The sequence below is a fragment of the Topomyia yanbarensis genome, chromosome 3 (genome assembly GCF_030247195.1).
Source record: "Topomyia yanbarensis strain Yona2022 chromosome 3, ASM3024719v1, whole genome shotgun sequence".
Lineage (NCBI taxonomy): Eukaryota > Metazoa > Arthropoda > Insecta > Diptera > Culicidae > Topomyia > Topomyia yanbarensis.
The window spans coordinates 300,797,777-300,821,339 of record NC_080672.1 but is presented as its reverse complement, the minus strand read 5'-3'; the positions used below and the strand labels follow the sequence as shown (position 1 = coordinate 300,821,339).

Below are 23,563 nucleotides of genomic sequence, written 5' to 3'. Positions count from 1 at the left end.
ATGTGTATCCATTCTACAACTACAATATTGTAGTTTCTCCAAAATCCCATGTTTTAAAATTTTTCCCATGCATTTAAATTCACGTTAGCCACCACCGAAGCAGCGCCATCTCTCAAATATTTTCATGAAAATATTACCTAATTAAAGCGAAGCATGGAAGCAGTACTTATAATATCAATATGACATAAATTTTCAGTATGCTTCTCTTATTATTTCGCCAAATAGTCATTTTTGTATGCTGCATCGCATCAAACGCGAATTCTGCCTTTTGTTATTTTTGTTGCTTAAAAAGATAACTTGCAATTTAAGAAAATAAAACTGTTTTATGGCTAATATATCTAAGTAATCAATATGCAAACAGAATTGACAACACGTTTTAGTCTAATTTTCTACGAATAAAATCTTATTAACTCAGCATTTTCAAAATAAACAATGATCGGTAAATGGGTCTGAAAATATAGAGTATTCTATTTACCGATCACGAAATAATTAATCACATTCAGTCTGCGATTTCCAACTGTAACTGGCATTAGCTGTAGTTGAACGTGGTATGTTAATGTATTCCTTTCAAAACATCTGGTTGAAATTCGGACGAAATATGCGTAAGGGTTATCCGGAAAACAACCAGTGTTTTCCAATTATGAAGATGCAAATTGACGAGTAGGTATCTAGATGTAATTTCTAGAATTAGTGAACGAGTGCCACTACAGGTTCTCTTGATGTGTTAAGCTATTGCTCAAGTCATAACGTAATGCGGGTATCTTTGATTAATGAGGAAACTTTGACCACATAAAGCTTGTTTCAGTAACTGTACTATGAAAAAATTCGCTTTAACGAAACCATCGAAACAAAAAAAAAGTTCCTGAAAAATATCGGTGAAAGTACTTTGTATATATACAGACAATTTTGTTTTCTTTGAGGACGTAACAATATTGGGCATAAAATTGTTTCAAGGTATGCAATTTACACAAATTTTCGCTCGTTATTTAACGTTTCGACTTAATAATTGGACTGATCAAAGTTACCCCGACAGCAAAGATTGTAAATTCAAAATAAAATTGCTATATTTTTTCACAAAAACAAAATAAATCACCCAACAATTTGAATCTATGAGTATTAGTACCTGCTTCAAAAATACAAATAATTATATCTAATTGATATCATTAAAGCTTTTCGAAAATCTTTTGAAAATGTGATCAATGTTGCCCCATTTTACGGTAACTCTAATCGAACTACGGAACTCCGAACTAGGCACAGTGAGGCAGGATGCCATATTCGTTGAACGAACTTTCTTGGGCTTTGGGTATGTATCATGCAAGTTTGGTGTTTTCGACAGAGAATGTTTGATAAACATAACTTTGAGAGCTTTAATTGCGATTTAGATAAGCAAAAACTGATATGGATCAACTCTATCTTTTGACAGAGGAATGAAAAAATCTCATGCAAAAAGTGTTTATAAGTATCACATGGTAAATATCATCGCTTATGTCATGGACGATGATTCCCTTGAAAGAACCCAATACGTTCGAACTGTATGTCCATCTGAACGAGCTGAGTTTTCCAGTTCAACAAACCACATCGATTTGAGTAAGCGACTTGACTTTTACAAGAACCAAGATGATTAGTTTATGCGAAGCAATGAATAAACACCCAAATAATAGCTCTCTGGTGATAGTTCTACCCTCGTTTCCTGAACAAACCCCACACTCTAGGTCAAAAAACTGGAAGGAACCATGCGTAATCCGCACTCAAGTGAATTGATCAATCCTGGTTGATAAAATTGAAAACATTTTCATAATAAATCATACAAATAATACACATGTTTAGTGGTATAGGGTTTAGTCACACTGTTTAATGGAATAATTAGTTTTTCTTGTACTATCACTAAAATTTTCATTTATAAACTGTTCACCGGTCATAAGATGAGCAATAACAAGTGATCGGTGAATGGATGTCTATGAGATCGGTGAATGGATATTCATTATTTGTATTGATCGGCGAATGGTCCTCCCGAATAGAAATGTACAGTAACAAAACCACGATTTTCACTGTACAGTAATTTTACAATAATTTACAGTAAGTTTTAGTGTTATGCTACAATACAAAAACAATAAACTTTAACGTTTTTACAGTAAACTTCAATGTAAAATAGACTTTTACAGTGAAAAAAGGGGGTCACGGTGTGTTTGGTAGAACAAATTTATTCGAAAAAAAAATCGGCATCGCTAAAACTTCAGTATGTGATAGAATGGGCTTTTCGCTTTCCTTTGAAAGTAAAATTAAAATATTCTGTTGGGGGCTCCATAACAACTTTTTATTTTAAGGTTTTTTTGTTTGAAAACTTAGGATTTTCAGTGAAACTGGTTCACATTATTGCCCCTAGGTAGTACTTTAGACATTTAAATATTACCAAAAGTGAGATTCTTATGGACAATTTCATTGTGTACAACTTTGTAGAAAACTACATCGCAATCTAAAATCGCCAGAGAAAGCTATTAAATTTTTATCAAAGTTTCTGGATTCGTACGGGGCCTATTGGTTAAGAAGCTTTTTTCCAAAAACATTTTTATTTGTAAGAAAATGGATTGCCTTATTTTAAAGGTGTGCTCATAAGAACCTGAATGCTAGCAAAGTCCCACCTTTAAGCGTAAAAAACATAATTCCAGATTTCACCGTTTTATGCGCACCAATGATATTTTAGGAGCATGGAGATATAGAGCAGAGTAGATAAAATTTAAACGAAATTAGGACTCTTTTGAAAGATGCTGGGTAATGCAGCAAAATGAAACAGTTTTTTTATGTCACAGATATATGTGTGCCTTCTTTTTTTCTTCACTCTTTCTGAATTCTGCTTGATGTAATCTTGAATCAACTTTTTTGCTCGTTAGCATCTTGTGGGATATATTTGGCCTAAATTTTAACTTTATATTTGATCAAACTCGATTAGATATTCAGTCATTTGATTTGATTTCGATTGAGAATCCTGATTGACAGTTTCATGAAGGATAGAAAAAAAATTCGATGATATTTATATTCAAGTTTGTTAACTTTTGGGAATCGCTGTACATTGGACAGAAATCGCAATAGTAAATGAGAAATAAAGGTTTTGTCTATTGTACGAAGATAGCGATCTTAATATAAAAGTAGATATAAAAAGTATCACCTTTACCCGAAAGACGTGTTGCTTTTAATGTCTTCAGATTCTGAACTGAACTGGCAACTCTGTCTTCTTGATATGTTGTCTTTGCTCTTATCCCACTTTATGAGGGAAATCTTTAATAAACAGACTTGTATTACTTGGAGAATTTACTGAATGTATGGTCCAGCCTGATATTTTCTTGTTCGTTTTCTGTTGTGATCCGTGTACAACGAGTACCGACTCCGGAATTTCATCTTAAAGGAAATCATGGAACATTTTGTTCTTTTTTCTATGATTATGTAAAATGTGCTCGATTTGGAAATAAAATTTCAGGACAAGCAAAAATCTGCATCTATAAATTCTAATGAAATGAAATGAATCCCAAAAGATAACAAACAAGGATCCAAAACTCGACGAGCTTTTTATCTTTTTCTATCATCTTTTTTTAATGTTGATAAAGACAAACAGGATTCTCAACCCAAAATTGCAATAAAATCCGTCGTTTATTACAATGACTCGAACTGTCTACTTTAGTTCATTCAAATATAATGCTTTGAATTTAAGCCAATTGTATTTTACCAAGCAGGATAGGATCAGGAAGAAGGGTCATTCTAGTTTACATTAGCTATCCCCTAGAGCGAGAAAAGAAATGAAAAAGGTATGATAAAATCTGTTACTACATTATTCAACATCTTGAAAAGGTATAAGATTATCGAATAAATTTGGTCAACACCTTTCCACACCTCATTGTTCATAAAGTGTCATTTTTGCCCAAGACCCAGAGAAATCTAAAAATATATTTTTTCTGCTGAGAATGGGACTTTGTATACATTGAAATTTATCTGAATTTACTGTTCATTTAAACCCAACATTTTTTGTAAGTCCTTGTCCTCGACTTCTTAATCCATAGGCCCCCGCGCACACCTAAAAACTGATAAAATTTTAATAACTTACTCGTGATTGGTGATTTTATATCGATTTATAGCATTCTACGAAGTTGTAGACAATGAGATTGTTCATCAGATTCTCACTTTTAGTATTTTTTGAATGTCTATAGTACCAATTAGTAGCAAAAATGCGTATGAATTTCATAAAAAACTTAAGTTTTCAATCAAAAAACTTTAAAATAAAAAGTCGTTCTAGACCCCCCGACAAAATATTTTAATTTTACTTTCAAATGAAAGGGAAAAGTCCATTCTTTCATATCCCAAAGTTTGACAGAGGCCGATTTTTTTTGAATAAAGTTGTTCTACAAAGACACCGTTTTTCTCCATACATTTTTTTCTCGAAAACAGTAAAATTTAATGTGAATGCACTGTATCAGTTTTTTGCTGAGCAGTGAAATTTATTGTTACATGAAATTTTATTGTAAATCTACTGTGAGAACTTCGCATCGAACAATGTTGAAACAATAATAACTATAATATTTATTGTTTTATGATTGTTTGTAGGGTAAATGCTATTGTAAAATTCTATCCGGGCTGTACTGCCGTTATAAGCTTAATTGTCCCATGTTCTATGGGATTCCCTATATACATGGGACAATTATGCGTAGAACGGCAGTGTAGATTAGGTGAGCGTTTCGGTTATTTTTCACTTTCCAAAAATTATTTTGTAAATTTGCGTAATTTTACTTAGTAGTGGTTTAAATTCTCTAGTTGAAAATGAATATCCATTAGATTTATCTTTTAATCGTATTTTTAAATGAACGTTGAAAGTGAACATGGCTGTTAATTGATCGGTAGATGGGCCTTGCACGGTAAAACCATTCTAGAATTTTTCTTTTTATCCGTGCAGGGCAACTTCGGTCCTTCGGTCGGATTACGATTGATTTATTTTCCTCACATGGATCTGGCATCGCTGAACGTAACGCTCTGTAAAGCTTCTGCGTCTCTGCCCTTGCTCAACCAATAACAAAATGTCAAAAAGTATTCCTTTATGTTTACATTTCTTGAGCGTTTTTTCAAAACGTCATATCTGCAATGAGTTACTCTCTTTGTTTACTTTCTCTTCTGTTAATAATTCGGTTACTTTAACATTTATCCCTCAGCTCTTTGCATAATATGCTAGTTAAAACCACCGTCTTTCGATCTGTACTGTAAAATAAGTGAAAAGTGTTATAGTGACGCCGTAAAAATCGAAAGAGAAAGTATAAACAGAGAGTAACTCATTGCAGATATGACGTTTTGAAAAAACGCTCAAGATTTGAGTTTTGAACAGATCCGCACCGAACTTATAAAATTAACTCAAAAATGGATTCGAATCCCTTACAAATTCAAGATCTTAGGTAAGTATGTTTATAGCTGAAGCAAAGGAACTTCTATTAAATCATTTTTTATCAGCAGTAATCCTACGCCTTGCACAAGCGTTGCTCCGGATTTAGGCTATGTGACGATAAGCGGGGATGAACCGAATGCTGCTCCATTCGTTAGCACCGGCTTGGCATCGGAATCCCCAGCTTTTCGACAGTGGAAGGACATTTCAACCGAGTTTTTCAGCTGCGTCAAAGAGCTAAAGTTGGGCGAGTTAATACACGATAACATGTTCGGTTTGTTCGATGCAATGTCCGCTATCGAAATGATGGACCCGAAAATGGATGCTGGAATGTGTTGCAATAAAGAAACCACACCGTTGAACTTTCAGACTGCGGTTGAGGTGAGCTAAAATGTTGCTTTCGCTAGAACGGTTGTTTTAATAACTTTAATTGTAGAGTGGAAAAATGAAGTTGACTAATTTGGACAGTCGGGAGTGTATCGGAATAATCGATGCCGTTTATTCGTGCTCGGTGTCTTGGCTGGAAGGTCACTCGATGGCACAAACGGTGCTAACCTGTTTGTATCTGCATCATCCCGATCAGATTGAGGATAAATCGATGAAGGCATTTGCTTGTGCCGTTCACAAACTGGTCAATTTAATTCGCAATTTTATACTGAGAGCCAGAGTATATGAGGAGGAAGATTTTCAACCTAGTACCTACGGGTACGATCTGTGCGTAGAAATGACGGAAACCAAGGTGTGCAATATGTTAAAAGGTGCCGAAGAGGACTGGATTCGGAAAGTGAAGGATGTCGAGAGTGATAAGGAAAAGGAAGAGATAAATGCTTTAATATGTCGTTTGAAATTTACTCGTTTGCTTCTACAATGTCTGGTTGCGTTGTATCCCACTAAGGTATCTACATAATAGCATGTTTAGTGTTTTCATAGTGATAATCAGTTGACTTATAGCAGAATTCTACATGGAATGCCACAAATGCAAGCGCGAACTTGGTAACTGTAATTATTGACAGTGTAATATTTTGAGCGCAGTGGATTACTAATCTATTTCAACCTTACAGAACGTGTCTCCCAATAAAACAGAAATGATTGATATTGTGAAAACCTTGAACGGAGCTCTTGAGTTAACGCAGATTATGGAGAGGACGATCGAGTTTGGAACGCAAACGGAACCGGGCTGTAAGGTCGATAATTTTATGCACGGTAGATGTTACGCCACGTTGTTTTTTTCGCAGCCGACGCTCCAAATCCGATGGGGTTTTCAATGATGGTCAATCAAAGATTGTTGCCACCCACTTTTCCTCGGTACACAAAGATAAAAGATCGCTCAACCTGCATTCAGTATCTGGCTGAGTTGATCCAGCGACTGAAGCATGCGTGCAAAATAGTTCACTGCACCAATTACCACAACGCACTGGTGAGTTATTTATGTTATGTCATTTGAAAAAAAAATATTTTAATGTGTGATACAAAGCTACCATCAGCTAAAGGTTTTTGCAGTAATTGGGTTAGACTTTTTCCATGAAAACTTATCAAACGATGGATATTTCAAAATGATTTAGTTATCTGGAATATGATTGGATTCCTTGGAAGTGATGCATGAACTGTGACGATATCCTGTCTAGCATTACCCCGTTATCTCTGATGCAGGCCGCCCATCAAATTTTTATTTCGCGCTGAAAAAATACGTGCCTGCGATTTTATTTTATTTCTCTTAAAAACAATTTTATTCGCGGGAATCGATTTTCTTCGTGATTGTCAAATTGATGCCTCCAACCGGCATCAGTATTAGGGAACGTGGATCTAACTTCAGCTCTTTATTCATCTGTCCTTCATCAGCCAAATCAAAGTTGAACTTGGACAGCAGCGATACTAGACCCACCTTTGTTTGTATTTTTCCCATTCGCATTCCAATGCAGTTTCTTGGACCGGTTCCGAATGGAATATATGCTTTACTAGTTGCCTGTTTTTCGTCGCTGAATCGTTCTGGGACAAATTTTTCCGGTTCCGGAAAGAAGTTAGGATCATTGTGCAGGCCCATTACAGGAATAATTATCGGGGTACCCTTCGGGATTGTAACATTGGTGCCTGGAATTGGATACTCTTTGGTGCACTCTCTATTCAGAAAGGGAACAGAGGGATATTTTCGAAGTGTTTCGTCGATGCAACTTTCCAGATATTTCATTTCCGCCAAGTTGTCGTATGTTAGATTGCCTCCACTTTGTGATAAAACGTGATCAATTTCCTTTTGTACTTTGTGCTGAATAGTTTTGTTCTTAGCTAGTTCGTGTAAACAAAATGACATCGCGGTTGAAGATGTTTCATATGCAGCAGTGAAAAACACGAATGCATGAGCGGTGACTTGCTCCAACGACAACTGCTTATGTGAGTTGGGCACTCCGATATCCCACCGTTCGTCGATGGAAACCGTTCCAAGATTACGCAGTTGGAGTAACAACTGCATCATATCCTTCCTGATTACGTTATTGCTTTCTCGATGTTCCAATGTATCCTTTACGACATTTATCATAAAATCTTCCACTTCTTGATCGATGAACTTAAAGCCTAGCACCGAGTTTAGCTTGGGCGTGAAGAACGTACTTGCTAGACGAAGCGAATTTTTAAGTGACGTAGAAAACACTCGGGTACCCATCTGTCGAAATATATCTTCGTGGTTGTTGATAGAATCGATCTTAATTCCAAACCCGACCGATGCTATGATATCGGTTGTGTAACGTGCCATAACTTCCCGCATATCAATCACCTTTTCTACAGCGGCTCGTTTTTCGATATGCTTTTGCAGGACCTTTCCAACATCCATCATTATTGGTAACATTTCCTTTAACCTCCCGGATGTAAACGTTGGACTGAGTTTGGATCGATGATGTTTCCACTTTTCTCCACCCAGCGCAAACAGATGGCAACTCAGGGGATCTTTTTCCTCATTCACGTGTAAACCTCGATCGTGAAAATGTTCGAAATCGCGTACCGTAATGTCTTTTATCATCTGTGGATCGTTGATTAGCATTCCCGGGCGAAATGACACGTAGATTCCCACGTATGGTAGATTTTTGCTGATTTCGTACAGTTTACTACACATCACTCCGATGCAGTGCTGTTGTCGTATGAATTGGCCCACGTCACCGAAGACGAACGAAGGTCCCAGTTGAGCGATTCCATGACGCTTCCAGTAGCTGAAGTGGTGCAGTAACAATAGGTAAACGACCGGTGCTGCAAGCACGGCAAGTATGATCCAGGAAATCATTTTGTAGAGATGCTGGATTGTGGAATTGTAGAAATAGATTCCGAGAGCCAACTGAGAATTTTGTGCACATGCGAAGTTGTTTATATGGCACTGATAAGCTAAAAAAAAAAGGTGCCGACTCAGGCTTTCTTATCGTGTCTATTAAAACTAGTGGGTCAGTTGGCTTAAAGTGCCGGCTTCTCACGTTGGATTTTAAACAGAAACTCTCACGAATCGATTGCTTAAAGTGCGCAATAATACGCGCATGCAACAATTCTTTGTTTGGTTGCTCTTGAAAGTGTCTTTTGGGGGTCAAAGAAAATGAATAGAAATTGAACGTATATTTTTTTAAACAAAGCAAAAGTCGCAATCTTTCTCTCCCATCAAGCATATTTCGTGCATCAGAACCTCTGATAGGTTGTTATTGCATTACGCCTCGATAGTGGTGTATCGAGGAAACCGAGTGGGCTTATGGGTTTTTTATGTTTTGTGTTTTTTCTATACTGCCGCTAGAAGCATAATTGTCCCATGGGTATCCCATATAGGGATACCCATAGCACATGGGACAGTTATGCTTCTAGTGGCAGTATACCTTGCACCAGCCTAAATTAACCACCACTAGCACGCGCGCGTCGGTGTGGCCGACTGGCGGGTCGACATGGATTCGCTTTTGCTGTTGCCCGTTTTGCAAACATTGTTTCACAGCTTAATGGAGGTGCTGGTGGACACGGCTCGCAGTGCGGGTTACTGTGTGTCGATTTATAGGTCGGCTTCGTCATCGTGCACAGGCTAACCAAAGGAATGTAAAAGTAGAAACTTATTAGTGTTAGAGTAGTAAAACGGACACATACACATATAAGCACACGATTAGCGCATAACCATTGCATTGTACACTAGTACTGAAAACTACAATTTTAGTACTAGTGTACAATTAGTATGTGCTAATCGTATGTCTATTTGTGTATGTGATCGTCTGTGTATTTGTGACAGCTGGGTTAGGGAATGGATACAGAGCTGACGTATATTATAGAATAGTGACTGATCCTTCCTAGGATTCATTGTTCACTTTTTCCCATGCTCAATTCGTGCATTCGATTCGATTTATTCAGAAGATTGGATTGGATAAATTAAGGTACAATTTTTTTACCGATGCACGTGTATCATCCATTTTCAGTCAGCATAGCATGATGAAATTGTAACATAATACAATCGTCGTTAATAGTAAGTAAAAATAATTTGCTGGCATTTAGACGAGTTCAAGTAGTTTGATCGCATGTCTTCTTTTCTTCTATTTCATTATTTTTGTTGTACTCCTATTAGTTTACTTTTTCACTACTCATGTATACCAAAATAATATCGGTCAATTTATACACTTCTAATTCAAAATAAATTCTTCTAAAGGGCTAAAGAGATTTTTGTAAACAAATTTATTTCGCTCATTATTCCGCTGCAGAGGTGAATTTCGTGAAAAATACACCTAAATCTACATCTTTACCCTTGGAAGAATCAATTTCAAATGTTTTCTGTGTTGAAATTATAACAAATCACGATGCCGGTATTGGCCAATGAACACTTAAGGATTACCAGGAATTGCACATTGAAAGATAGTTTCGCTACTCCGTAGCATAATTATCTACTGATTCCCTGTGCAACTTTAGCTAGTCTAGATCGATAACGGAGTAGCAGCAACCCAGGGGTGGTCGAGTCTACTTTCTACTTCTGCCCAAGTCATACGTACAATCGAACCAAGTGAACAACAACTAGCAATCTCTCGATCTAGTGTGCATTGTCTCAAGAACAAAGGAAACTTAATTTATTCTTGCCATCATGAGTAAAGTTGACGAAAAAACTCTGCTCCGACCCAACACAGCGGTCGTTGACTTTAAATTCTGTTCAATACGATTGAGTTTTCGTGAAATGGAATACCTGCTGAAGGTGAAGATGCAGCTGAGGCTTAAGGAGGTTATGTATCTTCAGTATCATCATCTTCGCAATGTTGTACTCGTATCATTCAACACGTTAGCCCAAGCCGAACGTTTCGTTTTGCAGAACAACTTGAAGCACGTGGCTGAAAGTGATAAAGTTGGAATTAAGATTCTCGTGTATATAGAAAAAGACTACGTAGATGTAAAGCTACATGACTTATCACCACGTACCCCTCCTGATCTAATTGCAAAATTCATGTCGCAATACGGAGAAGTAGAATCCGTTACACCTGATACGTGGAGAAATGTCTTCCCGGGTGCACCTAACGGTGTTCTTGTGGTGAGGATGCGAATCGAAGGCTCATCCCCTCCCATTTGACTATAAAACTCAAAACCCACGAAGCCACTATTAATCAAACTACGTTATGCACCCATGTGGGGCAAACACCTACGTGCAAGTATTGTAATCGGACAGCGCACCTCGGGCAACCTTGCGCGAAAGATACAGAGGAGAATGCATCTCTACCGATTACCGATGCATCCACGGCAAATCAGCCCAAAAAAGAGTTTTCAATACCAATACCTGAGCCACAAACGGTTGCCAAATTTGTGGCAGCTGTTCAGTCCATATTGACATCTGCAAAAGCAGCATCCAGCACTCTAAAAACCAATGTAAGCAACATCGGTGAAAAAGATAATAACAATGACGACGGATTTACATTGGTCTCCCGTAAGTCCAAGAAGCAGGAAAGAACATCTGATCGCGAGCACTAAGCCACTTTTAACGATGATAGCCTTGATGTGAAGGACAGGAGAGAATTAAATGATCCCCATGACGCAGTAGACGAATCGCGAAAGAAGGTCTCCGCTCGCAATAAAAAGTTACGCACACGAGATCCAACGGATAATTCATAACATTTGTTTTTATTTTTTTTGTACATATTGTAAACACATGAAAGATCCACGGCTTCGTTAAGCTACCGCTATGAGCCGCGTCAAATAAACGAAATAATAAAAAAAACCCAGGGGTGGTCGCACAAGTTCAAGCTCTTATTATAATCCTCTTTGCATCTTTTTTTCTTTATTGGGCATGTTGTCTCCTTCTATTACTATATCTAAAATTAAATTAATCTTATCCTTGGTACCAGCAGTCTAGGTCCATGCCTCCAAATGGATCAATTAAAAAAGCTCTCATATCCACTGGACAATACGTTTCATGGCGACATCACCGTGAACTCTGATGATATGGGCCAACTCACTCCCTGTCAGAATGTGAACCGTACACCGAAAACTAAATATCAGAATGACGGTCTATGTGGCTGTCCAAAAAACGCACGCAAATATGTGAATGGCCACACGGTTACAAAATCGAATTTATACACGCGAAGTCACATGCAGGCGAGCACACGCGATAAACACGTTAACATACGAACGCTTAAGTCCTACATCGACCTACAAAAGCACACGCGCGCGAACACGTCATCGTACAAACGCTCGAGCCCTTCGCGATGGTAAATGAATATCACATTCATAATCACGGCCCGCTGCAATTGGTCTTAAGCAGTGTTGTAGTGGGTGAAATTACTCATCTCGTCAGCAAATGTAGTGAGTGTTTCTGACGGGGAGCCCTTCCGAGAATCTACAGCTCCAGTAGGACAACATTTGAAAAAAAAATATTGCTATATGAGGGATTCCATGAGAAACCGGCCGACCGCAAAAAATGACCATCGTCGATTCGAACGAAACTTTGCAGGTGTTTTCGCTGTATGAATCTCCATGATATTCTCTGGCAATTGGAATATTTTGATACAAGAGTAATTTTTCAAAAGGGCGTAAACGTTTCTACGTGCATGAATTTCAATTTTTTTTTGTTCGATTACTGTATTTTATACAGCAAAACTATCTGAGAACAAGTTACAGGGAATGAATACTTCTATCCGAAAAAAATATACACTGAAAAAAAAGTTGTGTCATTTTTCAAAAAAACAAAAATTTATGATAAAAATTTAAATTGCGAAAAAACCCATTTTTTTAAATTTTTTATATTTTGTTACCAAAAACCTAAAGAGAAAAGAAACATTTTGATTGTGATTGCATGATGGAGAAAAAATCGGTAAACCTTTTTAGTGTATTTGGATCATGGAGAAGCTTTCAATAAAAAAGTTTTCCTAACAACAACTTTTGACATTTTTTTATAATTCTTACTATTTGCAGTCAAAAATACAATTTTCTTTTTGAATGTGATTCTAAACGTCATTTTAAATCGAAATGCTCTTAACAAAAATTTTCTAAAATGTGGTAGTTCTCGAAATATTTTAACTTTTGTTTTAACAACACAATTATTTTGTTTTATTACGACCTTTTCATAAGTTAGTGACGTTTATCAATCAACAATAATAGGTTTTTCAAAAGGCCCGTAAACTTTCGTGCAACTTTCTCTTTGACATCAAGGCGATATTGTAAACCATTTGAAAGTTACATGAATGCAACCAAAATATATTTCAACCATAGGGTCTGTTGATTAAACTATATAGCTGAATCATATGTTGGTTGTTTTCATGTAACTTTAAAATGTTTCACAATATCACCTTGATGTCAAAGAGAAAGTTGCAGGAAAGTTTACGGGCCTTTTGAAAACCCATTATTGTTGATGGAGAAACGCGACTAACTTATGAAAAGGTCGTAATAAAACAAAATAATTGTTTTTTTTTCAATTATAGAGGTTTTAACCTTAAGGTCATTCGCCTCTTCGGGTTAGAAAAATCTCTTAGGAAAAATTTCTAACCCTATGTGCGAAAAATAATTGTGATGTTAAAACAAAAGTTAAAATATCTCGAGAACTACTACATTTTAGAAAATTTTTGTTAAGAGCATTTCGATTTAAAATGGCGATTAGAATCATATTCAAAAAGAAAATTGTATTTTTAACTGCAAATAGTAAGAATTATAAAAAAATGTCAAAAGTTGTTGTTAGGAAAACTTTTTTATTGAAAGCTTCTCCATGATCCAAATACACTAAAAAGGTTGCTTTTACATCTTTAAAACGATAAACATTAAATTTTTGACATTTTTTGATGGGGTAACGCGAATAACTGTTAAAAAGAGCATAATTACACAAATTAATTGTTTTTGAAGTAGCAAAATTTCAAATATCTTGAAAACTATCGCATTTTGGAAGATTTTTGTTAAATGCATTTTGATTTTAAATGGTGCTTAGAATTATATTCTGTAATAAAATTACAATTTTGTATGTCAATTAGTATGAAATTTAAAAACATGTACGAAGTTGTTAGAAAAACTTTTTTACCGATTTTTTCTCCATCATGCAATCACAATCAAAATGTTTCTTTTCTCTTTAGGTTTTTGGTAACAAAATATAAAAAAATTTACAAAAATGGGTTTTTTCGCGATTTAAATTTTTGTTTTTTTGAAAAATGACAACATTTTTTTCAGTGTATATTTTTTTCAGACAGAAATATTCATTCCCTGTAACTCGTTCTCAGATAGTTTTGCTGTATAAAATACAGTAATCGAACAAAAAAAAATTGAAATTCATACACGTAGAAACGTTTACGCCCTTTTGAAAAGTTGCTCTTGAGTCAAAATAATCTTATTACATTTGGAAAATATTTAGTCTTGCATGACGGTGAAATGTGTAAAGTTTCATGGGAATCTAAGATGGTCGGTCACGATTTTAAAGATTTTCGGACGGATCTTCGTGGAATTCCTCATATATAAAAACCTTTTTGAATCCACCTAGTAGTGCAATTACGCCTTTCTCATTTATCCAAACTACAATCCAAAATGGAAATGTCTATTACATATTCAGTACGATTTGCACATACATACAATGGATTGACAGCCACGAACTTGAGATGCTATGTCTCGACGCTGAAACATTTGAAATCAGTGGCGGATCAAGAAGGAGGGTTTGTTTCCACTTTAAAATAGTTTCAAACTCAAAATCATTTCAAACCAAACTTTACTGGTTTTTATTGAATGCGTTTATAGCGTATTACGTAATGTGTTCATAGCAAAATAGAAATTTCAGAGCCACTAGGAAATTTTATTCTGGATTTTCTCTACTTGAAGCAAAAATATATATTGGGCGAGGGGGGGGGTTTCTTTCGGCAAATAACCCACAACCGAGCCCCCCCAGTCTGTCTTGATATACCTACTAGGTGAAGGTGATTGGGATGAAAGAGGTGTGTGTGGATGAGTTGGGGGCCTCATGAGGGGTGGGAGGGAGGTTTGTATTTGATGGGAGGGGACTTTGAGGGGTGGAATTGGGGAAGGGTGGTAAAGTGGGGGGGGGGGGGGGGCTGAAACACAGAAAACCAATATAAGTCAAATAAAAAATACAAGATTGGGTTGACGATGTTCAGAGTGATTGCATAACCTTTCTATATGAGAAAGGCAAAAAAGTAAAAAATGTGCCAAAGTCCAAAAAAGTCAGTTTAAAAAAAATTACATGAAATCTCAACGCTTTGTGCATTTTAAAGACATTTGGCATCAAAAATGCAAATTTGATTTCCCCCTTTTGAGGTTTTTTAGTTCCTGCTTATAAGTAATTTTGCAGCCATTTTAGAAAATTTTGCATCATTTTGATATCATGGTGGTGCCAGTTTATATGGGAATTTGTTGTGTGTTCAACCTGTAACTTGTTGAAACCAAAGAGAATAGAGAAAGAGACGAAGAGTGAAAATCAGTCAAAACGGCAACACTCCCTTTATGATGATTTTAACACTAGAATTTTGGCAACCGCTTCCACAGGCAGCACTTTAAATGACTCCTATTATATTTTGAAAACAAACCGTACGTCGATCGTTGGATTTGTTTATCAAAAGATGTGCATTTCGAAACAAAGAGATGAAATAATTCTAAAGCTTGTTTTTACTCATACATATACTCTAGAATGCACCATACAATCACGATTGAACTAAATTCTGACGAAAACTCAAATTTCTTTTTTGATAGATGTACAATACTTATCTCCTCTAACTCAGGCATGAGTAATGTTTATTTACATTGCACGATTGGTCTGCTCAATAAGGTATTTTTGGCATCACACTATTCGTCTCTTTCCCTATTCTCTTTGGTTGAAACCACTTGTTCGACTCGCAACAACTGACAGAAAGCCATTCAGGCAACACTGCTTACGTCAAATGATAGAATTTTGGACACCATAAAATTCATTCTTGTCTGTAGCGTACTAGCGTCCACACGTGTACTAAATTCTCTACTTAGCCCTTGTTTCCCACGTTTTCTCTTAACCTCAATAGGTTATGTGCTCAGCGTTTGGGCAAGTGGTGGCGAAGGAGTGCGCGACGCAATTCGAAAAATAATTCCATTCTTTCTGTGCGTTAAGTACGCGGTACGGTTGAAATTTTTTTTTTTTTAGTTTTTTAGTGGGCGAGTCCGGTAAACTTACCGAATCAAAAATGGATTTTTCAAAGATGTGCGTCATCCGGCTGAATAACCGGAACTATCGTTCGTGGGATTTCAAGGTGCAGATGCTGATGATGAGGGAAGGTACGTGGAAATACGTGGATCCGGGAGTCGCGCCAGCACCGGTCACGTCGGAATGGACGGAAGGTGATACAAAAGCGCGAGCTACCATCGCTTTGTTGGTGGAAGACAATCAACATAACCTCATCATGTCAAAAGCCACAGCGAAAGCAACATGGGATACCCTCAAATCTCACCATCATAAAGCTACTCTCACCGGAAAGGTTTCGTTGCTGAAAGAAATTTGCTGCACAAACTATCAAGAAGGTGAGAATATGGAGGAATTTTTGTACGGTATGGAGGAGTTTTATTCTCGGTTGGAGAATTCGGGCGAAAAGCTGTCTGCGAATATGCAGGTGGCCATGATTTTGCGGAGCCTTCCGAAAGCGTTTGATGCCCTTACCGCCGCTTTGGAGAGCAGTTCAGATCAGGATTTGACGATGGAAATTGTGCGAGCAAAGCTCATCGACGAAAGTGAGAAACTGTACAGCGGGAAATCTCAGGAGGAGCGCGTGCTGAAGGCGAAAAGTGAAGCTAAACCGGCAACTGTTTGTTTCATCTGTGGTCAAGCGGGACATACAAAACGTGAGTGCAAACCAGGTAATTGGCATCCCTATCGCTACATACAGAGTTTGACAATAGGCAACATCGTTTTTTCCACCGATCGATGGGGGTCAGTTTGACTATGTCAAAATCGCTTAAAATGTCATCAACAAACAATAGTAGCAGTAAACAAAAGAAAACAATGAACACTTTAACTGATTTGATGTAAACTAAAGTGCTCCTCGTTCGCATTAAAAATTAATTTCGTTCATTTTGTTACAAGCAAAGTTCTTATGTTGGCTGCGAAAATATGACGTCACGTCACCCTCTTGGTGCATACAGTTTCTGGTCCGGAAGAATACCGGTGATGAAAAGAAAAAGAAGAATAATCCGAAGCAGGAAGAAAAAAGTGAAGCAAGTGCGCGAAAACGACACAAAATCGTTCACGTTTATGGTGTGTCGGCATGACAGTTCTGACGTTTCTCATTCGTGGTTGGTCGATTCGGGTGCCACCTCGCATATGTGTAGTGACAAAAGTGCGTTCATTTCACTTGAACACGGTACGCGTGCGTACTGTTTGTCCCAACATTGGAGGGAGATATGATCCGAAACACAGGGATCCAGATGTTATTGGTAAAATAAAGCGACACGATTTGGCAACGGGACTGAAAATCGTCGACTGTGGTATCCGCTGGACCTATGAATGCTGTATTGAAGGCAAAATGGCTCGGCCATCGTTTCCGCAGGTTGCCGAAAAGACAACTACTGAAGTGCTAGATATTATACACAGTGATGTTTGCGGACCAATGGAGGCGACTCCAGGAGGTTGTCGCTATTATATGACCTTGATAGACGATCATAGTCGATACACTTACGTCTATTTCTTGAAAAAGAAATCGGAGGATAAAATTCGCGAATACGTGAGATTGGATCAAAACCAGTTTGGTCGGAAATCACGAATTATCTGCTCGGATCAGGGCGGAGAGTATTCCAGCCAGGCACTACGAAAATTCTATGCGAACGAAGGGATAAAAGCGGAGTACACTGCAGCTTATTCACCACAACAGAACGGGGTTTCATAGCGGAAGAACCGGTCTCTAAGCGAAATGGGTCGCTGTATGCTTCTAGACGCAGGTATGCACAAGCGTTTTTGGAAGCAGGCGGTAAATACTGCTTGCTACCTGCAAAACTGTTTGCCGTCAGCCGCAGTGGATCGAACGCCGTACGAAATTTGGTTTGGTAGGAAACCGAATTTGAACTACCTACGATTGTTCGGATGCGTTGGCTACGTTATGATTCCATCGGCGAAGCGAAAGAAATTGGAAGTCAAGGCAATCCGAATGACATTTGACGGTTACTTGGCCGAGCATAAAGCTTGTAGAATGCTGAACACACAGACAGGAGCAATCCAAATTAGTCGTGATGTCCATTTTATAGAGCTCGGTGACGGATCCAAGGATCAACTGGATCATCGCAAGCCGGAGGGTACAAAGAAGTCGAAAGACAACGATGAAGTTGAGTGGTCTCTTGATAATATGGCAAGTGAATCTATTGTGGCGGATGACTCAAATTCTGAAGCAGATTTCTACGGATGGGACGATGACGATGGTAGCTGGCCAGGAGGTTTTTGGAACGATAACGACTGGCTTCGCGGACTGTGGAATGATGATGACTTTGGAGATCCGGTACCCGAGAATGAAGCGCCTGTCCCACCTCCACATGTTCGTCGTTCACAGAGAGAAACGGCAGGTATTCCACCGGCAAGGTATTCCGAGGAAGTGAATTCAGTGAAGCAAATAGTGAAATATGTTGAAATTAAGACTGCGTATCTTCACGGACAGCTGCAGGGGGAGATCTTCATGCGCCAACCTCCCGGGTATGAGACGGGCAATCCGAATGAAGTCTGTCGATTGAAACGCAGTATTTACGGACTCAAACAGGCCGCCCGTGTTTGGAACACAAAGATCGACGAGCTGCTGAAACACATGGGTTTCTGCCAATCGAAGGCGGACTCGTGCCTTTACATACACCAAAAGGCGGGCAAGTCCATCTTTATACTGATCTATGCTGACGATGTAATTGTCATCTGTTATACGGAAGAGGAGTTTGCTAAGATAGTACAAGCACTGAAACAAAACTTCACGATCAGTGTCATGGATATCCTACGATTTTTTCTCGGCATACGTGTTCGGCTGGATGAAGGACGATACTGTATTGACCAGCAGGCCTATTTGGAGAGAGTTTTGGAGCGGTTCGGGACGCACAATGCGAAACCGTCCAAATATCCAATGGATCCCGGCTTTTTAAAACAAAAGGAGGAGAGTGGTATACGAATGGATTCACCGAAAGCGTACCAAAGTCTAATTGGTGCTTTGTTGTATGTCGCCGTGACCACCAGAGCAGATGTATCTATTGCTACGTCAATCCTTGGAAGAAGAGTAAAAGAGCCATACGAGGCGGATTGGAATGAGGCCAAGCGTGTATTACGTTACCTCAAAGGTACACTGAACAACGTACTGTACCTAGGAGGTGATGGACAGAAGCTTGAGTGTTTTGTTGACGCTGACTGGGCAGGTGATGCTAGCGACCGCAAATTAAATTCTGGGTTCGTGTTTAAGTACGGCGGTGGACTCATCGGATGGGGCTGCCGTAAACAGAAATGCGTGGCATTGTCTAGTACCGAGACTGAATGCGTCGCCCTTGCCGAGTGTCTGCAGGAGATAAAGTGGATTCAGAAACTAATGTTCGACGTTGGCGAGCAACTCGTTTTCCCGATCCTGGTCAATGAGGACAACCAGAGTTGCATCGCGTTGACTCGAGGAGATAGAGCCGAGCGCAAGGCTAAACACATCGACGCGAAATATAATTTCGTAAAAGATATGGTTCGAGATGGCATCGTACTAAATTCTCTACTTAGCCCTCGTTTCCCAAGTTTTCTCTTAACCTCAATATAACTCCGGAACCGGAAGTTCAATAAAAAAAATCAATAGCCTATGGGAAGGTTACACTTTTCATTTGAGACTAAATCTGTGCAAATCAGTCGAGCCATCTCTGAGAAACAGAGGTGACACACACAGGCATTTTCCTATCTCGATGAACTGAATATATCTTTTATGTAAAAGTTCTCAGATCTTTGAAAGTAGAAGTAGTCGGTGTATGAAAACCAATTATGTGCCCTAAAATAATCTTCAAAATTTCCAATGTAAAGCTCTATCTCGAAACGCTAAGAAGTTCAATTTTAAAAATTGGTGCTTAGCGTTTCAGCAAGAAAAAAAAAAATACTTTTTTTACGATTTTTTTCTAGAATTTTGGGTGAAGCAAATTGATCAAAATTTTTGTATATTATAATGTATCATTTCTATACTATACTGTGATTTTTTCATGCAAATCGGTTAAGTAGATTAAGGCAGTTAACACCGCAAATCATGTTTTTTTTTCTAGAGACTTTTCTAGAGAATTTTATTGAAATGATACATTATAATACATAAAAGTTTTGGTCAAAGCGGCTCACCCAAAGTTTAAAAAAAAATCTCGAAAAAGTGCTTTTTTTCTTGCTTAAGCCCTTATTCCCCCTGCCTTTAAGGTTTCAATAAAAATAGTGAATACAAAGAATTTTAGATTTTATGTCATTCCTCCAATGAAAAAAGTTTTCTTTCGAGAGGTCAACAGATAAAGTCTTTAAATTGAACCGTTTTCAAATGAGATCGTACGCAGTTTTGAAAAATCATGTTTTGAGATAAACACCTTTCATGTTTTGAGAACACTTCCGATTAATAATTCGTGGTAGAAGGTAAATATTTAGTTACAATTACATGGTATTATGGGCTTTGGACATCGCTTGATTACGTATCTGAAGTCAATTTTTCGAAATTCAAGATGGCCGATTCCATATGGCGGACCCCCACTAAAAGAATAAGTGGCATTTTAGCCAAAATCGAGAAAAAAATGTTTTGTGATTTTTAAACACGAATTTGAGTTAATATGTAACAAAATAAAATAAAATAAAAATAGGGATTCCAATATGGCGGAATAAAATGTGACTAACAATTTTTACCAAAATTTTTCGTTTTGCACCGTATTCTGTGGTTGGTTGAAAACTCACAATTAGTCTGCCATACCAGGTCCATATAACAGTCCTTCCTCCACCTCGAATTGCTCTTGGAGAAAAATGGCTCGAGTTTTCTTCTCCAGATAAGCCGTTCTCGCGTAGCCGGACACCCTGCGTCCGCCAGCTTGCAGACGTTGATTATCAAAGGACCTGGCGAAATGGGCTGCTTCAGACCTAGCAGCAGCTCCTAGCGTATTTATAATCTTTATAACGAACTTCCTTCATTGAACAAGTTTGTGGCTATACTAGTGACACTTTTCATGGTTAATGAAGCAGTATGCAAATGTTTCGGGGCCAGTCAGGCTTGCATGGAAAGCACCGAAATACTTACTATTCAGATATGCTACAATCAGAAGCAGTTCAGTCGCGGCCGTAGTGGTGCCCCCTACAGATCAAGCCGCGAAATACGTTCTCGAGACCTGTACACATGTACAGTGCAAAGCGAAGCATTCTGGGAACTTACATGATGCCATGAAAAGGTTTCTACCTGAGGTGTCCCATGGCGGCCAGGACAATGGCCCGTAGAAATTTTATTAATGCGTGGATCGAAAAACCCGTGTAACATAATATAGTATGCACATATACCTTTCAAAAAATGTAAAGAAAAACATCTGTTTTTTGGAAATTTTAAAAATATTTTCCAGCAACTTTTCATGTTTTAAAGTAAGTAAAATCTCCTAGAGCGCAGTTAGCTATCTAGCAGGTTTTCTCTAGAGTATGTGTACTTTTTTTTTATTTTGATCATAAATGTTTTAACCTTAAGGTCATCCGCCTCTTTTTGGGTTAGAGAAATATCTTTTGGCAAGCAGTTTATTTCTGAGATCTGTTGGTGTTCTCCCATTGACGGTAACCGACGTGTTAATGCTAAAATGAATGCGACTCGATCTGTGCCATCGTTTGCGTAGGGAGCGATAAATTTGTCGCTTCGATCCGTTTATCTCGTGTTCAGCCAGTCACCCCGTATTTGACCAAGAAACCGTCTCGTTACGTGCCGTCAGTGTCTGGAAACAAAAAACCAAAAAAAAAAACTAACCCTAAAAACTGCATTTCAAAAAAAATTGTGCATGAAAAGTAATCGTAAAGGCACGAGAAAAAATTATTACCAATATTAAAAAATGGGAAGATCCGCAGTTTTCCAGTAATTGTGATCACGGGAGAGTCATTTTCGGAAAAGCAACATTTCGAGATAATCGACTTTCAAGTTTCAAGCTACCACTGTTCTTGACATACGCCCTTTGAAGCGCTGTAATTTTCGATCTATTGCTCGGATCTCGAAATAAAGAAACGGGTTCAAAAATAACTTTTTTTCTATTTACAGAACTTTTTCATGGACTTCAGCAAAAAATTTGGCCCCTGTTTGCTATCGCGTAGCATCCTACAGACTCTGTACCTCCCATCACACGATATGGTATTTGGCACGAGAAAACTCACTGAAGTGCTGAAAGAGTCGGCAAAGGCTTTCATCGCTCCACCCGTATTGCTTTCAGACAATCCACTTTCCACGAACACTAATGTAGGTAAATTTGACTGCCGGAGAACCAAATTTAATAAAAAAAATCAATCAATTTCAGGCCTGCAACTGTGTGGATTCCTTCTTCGCGTACAACGAGCACACCTTCAGTGTACTGTTCGAAATATGTGGCTACAATCGTGCTCGCCAGCGGGACAAACTAGGAATCATGCTGTCTAACTTTGCCAATCTGCAAGATGAAGCCGAACGGGTTGATGCGTATCTGCATTCGCTCTCGATGAAGAACGAAAATCCTCGCCAACATTTGGCGTGTTTCGGAACGTGGGTACTGTACCACTGCTTACGCGCTATGTCCTTTTTCTTGCTATCGGGTCTTGAGTTGGAACTGTACTCGGTTCACGAGTATCTGTACATTTTCTGGTATCTGTACCAGTTTCTTTTTGGTTGGATTGTATCGGCTCTAACGCGTGCGGATACATTTCTGGTGGAGCAGGATTACGCGGTAGATCCAAAGGGAGCAAAGGGCAATCAGAAAAAACCAAAGGTTAAGAAACGCAAGGGGAAGACGGACGCGAAAGAAATAATATTTAATCAAGCTATGCAAAACATGTGCGGAGGCTACTACAAAGCTCTCGGAGGTTTTATCGGTGAGGAAAGGATACCGGAACCACTGCCAATGTTCGACAATGAAAAAGTTCGCTTCGAGCATCGTTTTGCCCCGTTTGCAACCCTGTCTACTCCGCCGCCAATGGCGTATTCCGATTTTAAGCTGATGAAGTCTTACTTGCTCAAATCACCGGCGGAAGAACTGTATGCATCGGCGGCAAAACACTTCCACGAAGCTCGCGTCCTGCTAGAATCTTATCCGAACCCGGATGAAGAGGTAATTCTGTGTGTCTTCTTATTAATGATTTTAATCATTCTTTTTTCGTTTTGCAGTGGCACGAGATTGTGAAAGTGGCCAAAACGAATTTCGTCATGATGAATTTGCTCGCGACCGGTCTAAATCGTCAGTCCAAGGCGCCACCAGAGTTTGACTTTTCTTGTCATCGGTATTTTCCCATCATAAGAAACAGGAAGTAGGTGTTTAGTTTAGTTCTTATGGTTAAATTGTTGTTTGGATACTAAAGTGTGTAAAAAACTGTGGTTGTTTGTGTGTATTCATAGCTCGAACAGTATTCATGATCATTTGAGGCGTACAATAAAGCAACTTCGGCTACATGAAAGAGAGTTTATTATTCGAAATACCTTTAACATCGAAATGTAGTATTCAGAAAACAAAGCTCAATAAAACCTATTGAGATTTAGTGCAGTATGAAAGAAAAGTGAAATTTAATCTCACTCGTTGCTA

The 23,563-nt window shown here is 38.3% G+C and overlaps 2 protein-coding genes across 6 annotated transcripts; one reads left to right on the top strand and one right to left on the bottom strand.

Annotated features, from left to right (window-relative positions):
* The first annotated feature begins 5,051 nt into the window (after positions 1 to 5,051).
* Positions 5,052 to 23,438, top strand: LOC131689604 (N-alpha-acetyltransferase 35, NatC auxiliary subunit). Of its 5 annotated transcripts, XM_058974814.1 has the most exons (10): positions 5,052 to 5,089; positions 5,347 to 5,426; positions 5,485 to 5,794; positions 5,850 to 6,308; positions 6,365 to 6,412; positions 6,475 to 6,592; positions 6,649 to 6,830; positions 22,060 to 22,254; positions 22,313 to 23,095; positions 23,152 to 23,438. In XM_058974814.1, the coding sequence occupies exons 2-10, from the start codon at positions 5,392 to 5,394 to the stop codon at positions 23,293 to 23,295; spliced, it is 2,274 nt and encodes a 757-aa protein (XP_058830797.1). In that variant the 5' UTR covers positions 5,052 to 5,089; positions 5,347 to 5,391; the 3' UTR covers positions 23,296 to 23,438. The 5 variants fall into 5 exon arrangements, with proteins under 5 accessions (XP_058830797.1, XP_058830800.1, XP_058830798.1 ...); XM_058974817.1 differs by lacking the exon at positions 5,052 to 5,089 and having other exon boundaries at positions 5,343 to 5,426; positions 5,482 to 5,794; positions 6,368 to 6,406; XM_058974815.1 differs by lacking the exon at positions 5,052 to 5,089 and having other exon boundaries at positions 5,343 to 5,426; positions 5,482 to 5,794; positions 6,368 to 6,412.
* Positions 6,862 to 8,718, bottom strand: LOC131689605 (probable cytochrome P450 6d4). The gene has a single exon (XM_058974818.1). The coding sequence runs from the start codon at positions 8,676 to 8,678 to the stop codon at positions 7,140 to 7,142; it is 1,539 nt and encodes a 512-aa protein (XP_058830801.1). The 5' UTR covers positions 8,679 to 8,718; the 3' UTR covers positions 6,862 to 7,139.
* Positions 23,439 to 23,563: the final 125 nt, after the last annotated feature.

Coding starts and splice junctions, on each gene's coding strand:
- LOC131689605 (XM_058974818.1), bottom strand. CDS start 8,678: ATGATTTCCTGGATCATACTTGCCGTGCTTGCAGCACCGGTCGTTTAC.
- LOC131689604 (XM_058974813.1), top strand. CDS start 5,392: ATGGATTCGAATCCCTTACAAATTCAAGATCTTAG. Junction 5,427..5,481: donor TTACAAATTCAAGATCTTAG/GTAAGTATGTTT, acceptor ATTTTTTATCAG/CAGTAATCCTACGCCTTGCA. Junction 6,831..22,059: donor CCAATTACCACAACGCACTG/GTGAGTTATTTA, acceptor TTCTATTTACAG/AACTTTTTCATGGACTTCAG.